The sequence below is a fragment of the Stegastes partitus genome, unplaced genomic scaffold (genome assembly GCF_000690725.1).
Source record: "Stegastes partitus isolate 25-593 unplaced genomic scaffold, Stegastes_partitus-1.0.2 Scaffold2727, whole genome shotgun sequence".
Classification (NCBI taxonomy): Eukaryota; Metazoa; Chordata; class Actinopteri; family Pomacentridae; genus Stegastes; species Stegastes partitus.
In genome coordinates, this window is record NW_007580458.1 from 4,543 (window position 1) to 14,387 (window position 9,845).

The following is a 9,845-nucleotide window of genomic DNA, read 5'->3' on the forward strand; positions in this document are numbered from 1 at the left end:
ACTCTGGTGAATTTTTATGAACAGCTTGGTGCCGTCTCTTGTTCAGCACTGTGGTACCTCTTCTCTACTACTCTTAAGACACACCAAATCTGTCTCTGCTGCCCTTCCCCCTCATTTTCTGCTCTTCTGAACTGCAACTTACTGGGCTCGTCGCCTCACTCTGACCCCCAACGCCCAACACCCAGCCCCCATTGCAACAGGGAGAGGGTATGTCCTGGATATGAGAAGTGGAATGCATGTGCTGAGAGGAGTTGCTGGAGAAAGGCAGGGGGGCTGATGCTGATAAGTCTGGTGGGTGGAGAGAAAGTGGGATGGATGCAGGGAGTGCAGGAGGAGGGAAGAGACGGCACCATGGTCTCAAAAAGGAGGGGGGCTTGGGGGGTGTAAAAAGAGGAGGACCAGCAACAGTTTGACACACTTAAAGACCACAGCAATTGTGACTTTAATTATTTTTAGCGGCTGAGGAAGGAGCATCTCTGCACATGAATTTGATGTTGCAAGTGGAAAATAACAGAGAATCCATGACTTAATCAGCTCCACTGACAACTCTGGATACTGAAGAGAAGAAGAAGAAGCAGCAAGAGAGCAGAGCTGCGGGACGCCAACATACCAGCATACCACCACTACATAGATAACGCTTCGGGAGGGAACCTCCACAGAGCTCTTTCAACTTCACACCAGAAAGGAGTGAAAAGAACAGCTGAAAGAATAAAAACATCATTAAAGGAACTTTGCTGAAGTGTGTATGTAGTACGTGGAGGACTGACTGGTCTGCAGTGGTCTTGCGAAGAAGTTAGAAAAGCAGAACAACCTGGAGGAGGAACAGCAAGAGGTCCACCGGGCCCCACAGCACAATGTGAGTACAAGTGAAGTTGCATCACTGAATCCTATCAGAATTCAAAGGTTTAGACATCTTCATACAACTAATTATAGTGAAAAGGAGCAGAAAGATCTAATTTATGGTTATTTAATGATGCTCAATATAAAGCAGCAAGTGTAAGATGTCTGAGAAACAGACGTAATTACAGCTGATTTGGTCCAGACAATAGAATAATAGAAAGAAAGAACAATAGACAATCTCCCCGAGGCATCGAAGCATAACACTGTAAGAAGCAGCTGAGCCTTTACGTGTTGGCATGCACGCTATCCTGGCAAGGTTTAAAAACAATGAAGAAAATGCGGCTTTACTAACTTCATGCCATATTATTCCATCATTTCCTTAATTATTTCCCCCCGTGTTATTTAAAGAAATGCTATTCAGACAATAATAAGAAGTGTGAGTAAAATGGGTGGAGCGCCTAAATGTATTTTCAGAAAGCGGCACAATGAGTCTCACACACATGCATGTGCGCGTGCACACTTTCCTGCCAGTATTTCCTGTGTGACCTTCCACCTTGCAACAACACTTGGGACAACAATGGGAGACAGATGTGGAAAATAAACAACACTAAAGCACCCATGACTGCACCATAAATCTCTGGTTCTTCTCTCTATCACTGTTACCGTTGATGTACAGTAAACAACTAAAGGGATTCCATCACTGTGCTATTGCCCTTAAATGTCAAATGATGCTATGTTGTACCACCGCACAGTAATTTCATTTTCTTCTGAGATGAACAATAGGTATTTAGTCATGTGAAATTTAAAAAAAAAACAAAAAAAAACCAAAACAATAATAATAATTTACCATGATAAAAATACTGACTGCACAGTTGGATCTCTATGCAACAGAAGTCAGTGCACCTTTCATTCACTTTATTTTTAATGACATACTCCATGCTTCTCACCATGGAGGATACCCTGCTACATGAATTTCTGGAGAGATATTTTACCATTTTTCAGGTCAGGTGACAAACTTGACCAGGTCACTGTTTTCACTTTTTCCCTCTTCAGAAACTCTAATGTGATTTTTAGAGTGGGATTGCTATCATGCTATCATTCTTTTTCCTGTCAAGCTTCTGCTGACTGGAATTCATTTGTCAGCCAGTATTTTGGTATATTCAAAGGAATTAGTAGTGCCATCCTGAAATGCCATCTCCCTAACACCTTTTGCACTCATGCAGCCCAGTCCTACTTTCGTGCTTCACTGTGAGGATGATGCGTTCACCGTGGTCGTCCTGACCAGGTTCACACCAAACATGCTGAACCCCATCTGAGCTGAACACATGTATCTTGGTCTCACTTGACCAAAGAATATGCTCCCAATATTCTTCAGGCTTTCTTTTTTTTTAAAAAATTGTACAATAGCAAAGTTTAATCTTGCAACTTTGTACACCAAGCAAAGGTTTTATCTCTGACGTTAGAGTGTGACTTCAGGCCTTGTCATTTACACTGTCTGAGCTGTCACAGAAACACAGTTTCTTTCCATTGATAACTCAGATGCCAAGTCTGAAACATTTGCCCGTCTGTTTTTCAGTGCAATAAGCACACTGTCTGTGTTTCATAGCTGATCTCTCTGCATCCTTTTCCATTTCACAATCAGATTTTTCAGTTACCCTCTTTATTTTCTTCTATGTGGAGTCAAGATGTAGACATGCAGATAGCCACAGAAACTGAAAGTTCTGGTGCACACAGGTAATTTTATAATCATATTTATGCAATTAGGTGGATTGGAAATCAATATTGTACCTAATTTTATGTCAGTGATCACAAATTTTCAAATGTGTGTGTCAGTGATTACAGATATATTCACTATTGTTGCACTGAGTTTCTACTTGGGGCCTGTATTTTCACTATATATGTTACTGTGATGTGCTGTGTCTGGTGGGGGCATCGCTGTCTCCTGACCTTAGAGAAGTGAGGATATCCTGTTTTAGACACAACTGCTTACTGCATAAAATCTGCCCTAACACAGAATGAATGCAAAATAAACACGCTTGGACCGACCTTAAATAGACCTCACATGGAAGGGCTGGCCTCATAGTTTGAAAATACAATATTCAATATTTCTGTTGAATAAATCCCACAGAAATTTTCCCCATAAAAAAATCAGATCTAGCTGCCATAATGTCATCATATATTAAAATATTCTATACTCATGATTACTTATTATTCTTGCTTATTTAAGTATATAACCTCCCCTGCTACAGCTTTTTTTTTTAAATGTATTTTTAAATATATAAGGTAAATGTGTTAAAGTATTAGAATTATTGCACAATACATGTGTTCTGATTGACAACTCACAGGAGGATCTGTTGCATCTGCAGCATCTGTAGTCACTAAAACACAGGCACAACAACAACACAAGCACACATGCAGACAACAACCACTAATCCAGATTTTGATGTGAGTTAGCATTTTATCTCTTTACTACACAAACAACATATAGCAATTATGGGCCTCTTTCCTTTTGGCCAATCAGCTTGCTGATAATCATCATCTCACAGAAGGCATCACACAAGGCCAGCTTCCTGACAGATAAAACCTCTGACCTCTTAGTGAACCCAAAGCCACTGATCTTTTGAAGAGTGGAATTTGATTTATTATAAATGTGTTTAGTAAATATGGCTATGGAACCTGATGATGCAGACAGCTTCCAGTCAGACAAATACAGTCTCCAAAGACAGTTTCAAAACATTTGTAATGATATATAAAACTTTGTCACTAATCCTGTCAATTACTCTGATAAAATCCACCATCTCTAACTAGTCTTGTCTTCCACACAGTTCACTATGAGTATGACTGGTACTCTAGAGAAGGGAGCCCACCATCAGGCTTTGGATCTGTCTGAGGAGCTGCCGCCTCATCACCTCCATCACCACACCAACCACCACCACCACCATCTCCACCACTCCAACTCTCTGGCCTCCACCACCGCTGCGGGGGGAGGCAGAGAAACACCTTCACGTGTGGTCATACCTCCTCCTTATTCGGCAGCTGAGAGTGGAGGTGGGGGAAGTGAAGCCCCTCTGGAGCTGCGGGGGTCACTCGACTGCTGGGCTTGCTCGGTGCTGGTAACGGCTCAGAACATGGTGATTGCTGCGATCAACGCCTGCCTTGCTGGAGTGGTGTTTGGGACCATCCTGACACCAGCCATTGTCATGGTCGTGTTTGGCTTCCTCTGCCACTCTACAGTAAGAAATGTGGGAGATAAGGGAGGGTGGATGAAAGAAAGAGCACATGTTAAAGGATTAACATTTTTTGCTCTCTCAAGTCAAGACACTGTTATTGCTTTTGCATTTTTAAAATACCAGCCATTAATCCAAACTGTTTTCCAATAGAGAAACAAGATTGGTGTTTATCAAACAAGTTTAAATATAAGGTTAAGACCCCAGTGTAACTTTATCCACCCATCCATCCATTATCTATACACCGCTTAATCCTCATTAGGGTCGCGGAGGGGCTGGAGCCTATCCCAGCTGACTTAGGGCGAAGGCAGGAGACACCCTGGACAGGTCACCAGTCTATCACAGGGCCACACTTAGAGACAGACAACCAAGCACACTCACATTCACACCTACAAACAATTTAGAATCACCAATTCACCTAACCTGTTTTTGGACTTGAGGGAGGAAGCCGGAGAACCCGGAGAGAACCCACGCTGCACGGGGAGAACATGCAAACTCCACACAGAAAGATCCCCACCGGCAACCTTGTTGCTGCAAGGCAACAGTGCTAACCAACACCTTGCAGCCCTAACTTTATCCAAATGATCTAAATATTAAACTTAAGACCATACAAAATTGAATATAACACAATTTTACCTGACTAGCTTAAATGTACAATCAAAAAATACAAAATTACACGTGAAAAACTCAATAAACCCAAGGTTTCCCCTATGTGCAAGCCTATTTGTGACAGTGGTGGGGGTTATTTAACAAGAAGAGAACTCAAGCAGAAATGTGCTCAGAGAGAGCAGCCAACTGCCTCAACCAGTTGGGTTGATGATAAAGAGTAGAGAGAAAAGGTAGCTGGTGAAATGCTTGCTCAAGTGGATTTTTTCAAAATTGTTTGCACAATGTCTATCCTTGACTTTACATTTACATTTACAAGGATGCTGGACATACACAAAGAGATTTGGCTCAGACTTCTGCAGATTGTTGCACTGTAGCAACTGGGTGCAATTTAATCCTGGTTAGAATTTACATAGTACATCATGACACACATAGTTCAGGTGCTGATGTTAAGTCAGCATATTCACTTGCTGAGCAGTGACAGTAATATATCTCAGCATTAAAACACACTTGACACCACTACAGTGCTCTTTGATATAAGATGAGTGAGAGAGCGTGTTGCCTGATAGCAAGATAAATGTTGATGCATGTTTGTTACAACTAAACAAAAGATGGATAGGAAAGGGAAATGTCTGCATCCATCTTTTCATGAAATATCTAGAAGTTCTAATCTCATAACTTTGATCCAAAAGTTTGAAATACTTGTGCTTGGGGCTTAGGGTGGGGTTTGGCTGCATCACTGATGAGAGGTTTTATAATCAGATAAGTCTGAAGTTCTCTCAGATGTTGAGGAGAAGGGTAACTGGAGAGGGTAAAGGGTCAGGAGTCTAGGGAGCAAAAAAACTCAAAGGCTGCTTGGTAGCTTCTTAGGAGGACAGATATTTGGAAATGCACAAATGCATTTCATGAATAGGAGAAAAACATAATCAGAAACAAAATACCTACTTGAACGAGTCAGTATGCATTATCCTGGACGAGACCAAAAAGTCATCACGGTTCAGAGACTTTAATGGCATTTCTGTTAGCCGAGAACCTCCTTAATGACCAGAGAGACCAGGATTCTCTCTGTTCTCATGTTCTCTCACAATTAGACCTCATGTGACAGCAGCTTAGAGGGGGATTAACAAGGCTCTGGGAGGATGAAGAAAGAGGGGGGGATTCTAAAGAAATACAAAAGGGTTGAGAAGAACAACCCTGAAACAAAGTTGGGATACGTATTTAAGACTTTCAACTGAACACACATTGCAAATGCACTTACAAGACATTTCACAAGTTATGCAGAAACACAATATTTCACACACACAATTTATTTAAAATAAAAACAAAACATGTACACTCAGTAAAACCTGTCTCAGATCTGAAGTCCTGGCTATGTTAATACAAACATGGGCATGCTTATGTGATTCTTATCTGGTACAACTCCTACACTTAGAGTCCTTTTAACCTCAACTTCTAAAAAATACATACACACTTCAGTTTAACCCATCTCTTTCAGTTGTTACCTTACTCACTCCCTAACACCTTTTCTCCTAAAAGTTGAACCATACCTTCACCTTTTTGCAAATAAACTGAACAGACAAAAATACATGAAGGTCTGAGCTTAGCATTTTCTGTGTCAGCATGCCTTTACTATAAATAAAAACTTTCCTCAGCCTGGGCACCTGAAAACTCTTTTTTTTTTTAACTCTCTGCACTTTCCTCATGCACTCAAATGTCATCCTTCACGGTGAGATAAGGATGATTCAGGCCTGCTGTCTCTTTATTCCTCTCCCACATTTAAGCCCTGATCCCTTCACCTCTCCTCCCACTCCTCCTGTGTTACTGCTCATCAACAGCGCTACATGTTTTGACATACACCATGTACTGTTCAACATCTCTAAGTATTTCTCAAACCATCAACAATTCAGCACTGATCAAAATACTATCTCAAATGAAATCTTCTACCACCTGCTATGTTTTATGAAGAGATATTCCCCTTAGTTTATATTTTTTTTTCATCATTTTCAGTCAAGGTTTAGAGTTTGCTGTAGCACAGAGAGACTTCCTGAAGCCAGAGAGAACCCACACTGCACAGGGAGAACATGCAAACTCCCCACAGAAAGATCCTGGTGCCCCCACCGGGATGCGAACCGGCGACCTTCTTGCTACGAGGCAACAGTGCTACCAACTGCGCCACCCTGCAGCCCTTCAAAGGAAACAAATCACTAAAATTAGACCATTACTGGCTGTCATTGATTTGCATAGGAGTATAGATGCATTTTTTTTTTACACATTTTTTTCAACAACCCTAAGTGGTTCTGAACACGCTGCACACATTTCAACTGTCAAAGAGAAATATGATCATGTCACTACAATAGTTTCCAGCTTCCACTTGTAAAATTTTGCATCCATTTCAAAATTCTAGTAATCACCTTTAAATCGTCGTGTTCCAAATTGTTTGAGGGTCTTTTAACCTCTCACGTCTCGGGGTGCTCTCTGGGATTGATTAATGGGGTTTGGCTGGGTTTTCCTTGGTCTCAGCTTGTGAACAAGGATAACGCTGCCTCTGTCATCAGAGAAACCAAACTGTAGAATAGTCTATTAAGATCAGACTGAAAACATCTTAAAATAATCTTTAACTCTGTTCTTAAGACATAACTTTATCAAAAACCTGTATGAATGTTTGATATACAGCTGTGTTTTATGATCCCTTTGTCATTTTACTTCTGTTGGCCTGCCTTGTTTTACGATATCTGTTTTTAGGTTCTCTGACTGCTTACATATGCTTTGTTTCTTGTTATTTTTGTTTTTATTAATTTTCAATGCTGTTTCTTTGTTTAGCACTTTTGTCAAAAAATGCTATATAAATTAGGTTTATTCTATAAAGTAGTTAACACAGAGAAAGACAGTGATACTTCATAGTACTTCCTACCAAGTTCCGTGTAGTTAGATTTATTAAATTTTTGTCAAAATGAGCCTTTAATGTACTTCTAATTCAGCGCTTGCATGCGTGTGTGAATGTGTTGTACATCAGACTACCAGCTGGTATTGCTACTCACCTCATGCACACATACCACTCAAAGTATGTCATCTCTTATCCTTATCTGTTCCTCCCTGCATTTTAAGCAACTAGACCATGATTGTGGCCAACAAACCAGGCTGAGTTTTAATGTGTGTATCTGTGTGAGGGTGCAACTAACACAACACAATTGTATTAGTCCAAGTAAAGCTAACCGTGTCAAATAAAGGTTTCAGAACAGGTGGCCCTCTTGCTTGATAAACTTACCCAGATGCATCCTGCATCTTTGTCATTTTGACTTTTCACTATCTCCTCTTGTCTTTGCAGGTCCGCCCTCACGGGACGACACCTTACTGCTCAGACCTGCTGACTGATGGAGGCTGCGTGGCTTTGCTGGTGGTGGGCTTCCTCTTGGTCACCCCTCTGTTGGTCCTGGCACTGGCTGCATACTGCCGCCTGGCCCGACACCTCCAGCTGGGCCTGTGTTTCATCCCATACAGCCGGGCCGTGTACAAGAACCTGCCAGCCACCCAGCATCGTGGCCTCGGCACTGGCTGCTGCGGTGGTCGAGACGGAGTCGATGGCAGTGGAAAGGGAAAGGTCTGGGTGTGAGATGAAGGTGGGATGGGGAAGGGGGAATAGAGAGAAAATGGGTGAGGATGACCATGAGCTTAAGTATATAAAGGGAAGTGAACATGAGAATGAGGTAGGGGGTTGTATAGCTGAGGATGTGAGGAACAAGACCATGTGTACCAGAGAATGGAGGAAGTTGTAAATGGCAATTGCGATAACAACCAACTGAACATCCTGGAAGGCAAGTTACATAATGACTAATGAAGTATTTCAAAGTGTTAACATCAGAACAACATAAGTGATTGTTGAGAAACAGAATGAACATGGTGTCCTAAGGAATTTCTGTTGCTATTGTTCCACTGAATACAGTAACTTTCCAGATTCAATACGCTGTCTTTAAGTATTGAGAAAAAAAAATGCGTACAATCAAAGCATGTATTTTTCAAGCAAGATACAGAAATAAATATGCCCCTGTGTAATATCAATGTGTTAAATGACTCACAATTTCATCATCTCTCAATAATCACAGTATTTCTAAGTTGACAAGTAGAGTGCTTTGACTTATGAACATTAAAAAAACAAAGAGTATATGGACAACACAGTCCCAAAAGTAAAAACTAAACAGTGCAACAACAGTGAATACACCTGTGGTCACTGACACACAAGTTAAAAATGTGTGATCTTTGAAACTATATTGAGTACGCCTTGTTGTTCAGTAAAACACTGCAAGATTAAACTTTGTTAACTGTCATGAAAGGACTTGTTTGGCTCAGATACGGGTTCAGCATACTTGGCGTAAACCTGACCAGGACCATCACAGTTAATGTATAATCCTGACAGTGAAGTATGAAGTTGGGAGTTTGGTTTGCTGATATGGGGCTGCATGAGTGCAAAAGGAGTTGGGGAAAAAACACTTTCAAATGGCACCATGAATACCTGCATATATATATATATCCCAAAATATTGTCTGAAAAGATGACTCCCAGCAGTTTAGCAGAGGAGGAGTTTTTCAGCATGACAATGATCTACAACACACTGCCAAAAGAACACAAGTTTGAGAAAAATACGATTACAAATTAAAATAAAATGAAAATTATGCCCTGGCCAAATGTGCCACCTAATGTGAATACAATACAATTTTACAGTCTTAAGAATTGCATCGCATTTCTTCGAAAATGTGTGAAATATTGGTGCCCCCATGCTGAGAAAGATCGAAGAGTCAGTTATCAAAAATAAAATTGAACAAACAAAGTTTGAAAAAAACAAAAAAGATTTCAAAGTCAGTAACAAAAGGCGCACTGAGTTCCTACTGTAGGACCTGTATTTTCAATATAGTAAATCTAAGCTGTTACTTTTTAATTTTCCAAAGAGCAGATAACTTGCTGCTCAACTTAGAAGTAATTCAATTACTGCAAGGTAACATAATTTTGATTCATTTTACACTTCAGTGACATTGTGTAGGAGTGTGCTCACTTCTGTTGTGTACTGTGTATGACCACTTTAATGCAAACTGAATAATGTAGACAACAAAAAAAAAACATCATAAAAATAAACAGTATCCAGTCAATAAATAACTGCAAGCATAACACTTTAAATTAGTA

The 9,845-nt window shown here is 40.5% G+C and overlaps 1 protein-coding gene across 1 annotated transcript; it reads left to right on the forward strand.

The window, feature by feature from the left end:
- The first annotated feature begins 450 nt into the window (after nucleotides 1–450).
- Nucleotides 451–8,729, forward strand: tmem88b (transmembrane protein 88 b). The gene is made up of 3 exons (XM_008305959.1): nucleotides 451–856; nucleotides 3,666–4,073; nucleotides 7,999–8,729. Exons 2-3 carry the CDS (start codon nucleotides 3,672–3,674, stop codon nucleotides 8,281–8,283), a joined length of 687 nt encoding a protein of 228 aa, XP_008304181.1. The 5' UTR covers nucleotides 451–856; nucleotides 3,666–3,671; the 3' UTR covers nucleotides 8,284–8,729.
- The last annotated feature ends 1,116 nt before the right edge of the window (nucleotides 8,730–9,845 follow it).

Excerpts from the sequence above, each read along its gene's own strand:
- tmem88b (XM_008305959.1), top strand. The coding sequence starts at position 3,672 with ATGAGTATGACTGGTACTCTAGAGAAGGGAGCCCACCATCAGGCTTTG. Across the intron at positions 4,074-7,998 it reads GCTTCCTCTGCCACTCTACA|GTCCGCCCTCACGGGACGAC; the intron begins GTAAGAAATGTG and ends TTGTCTTTGCAG.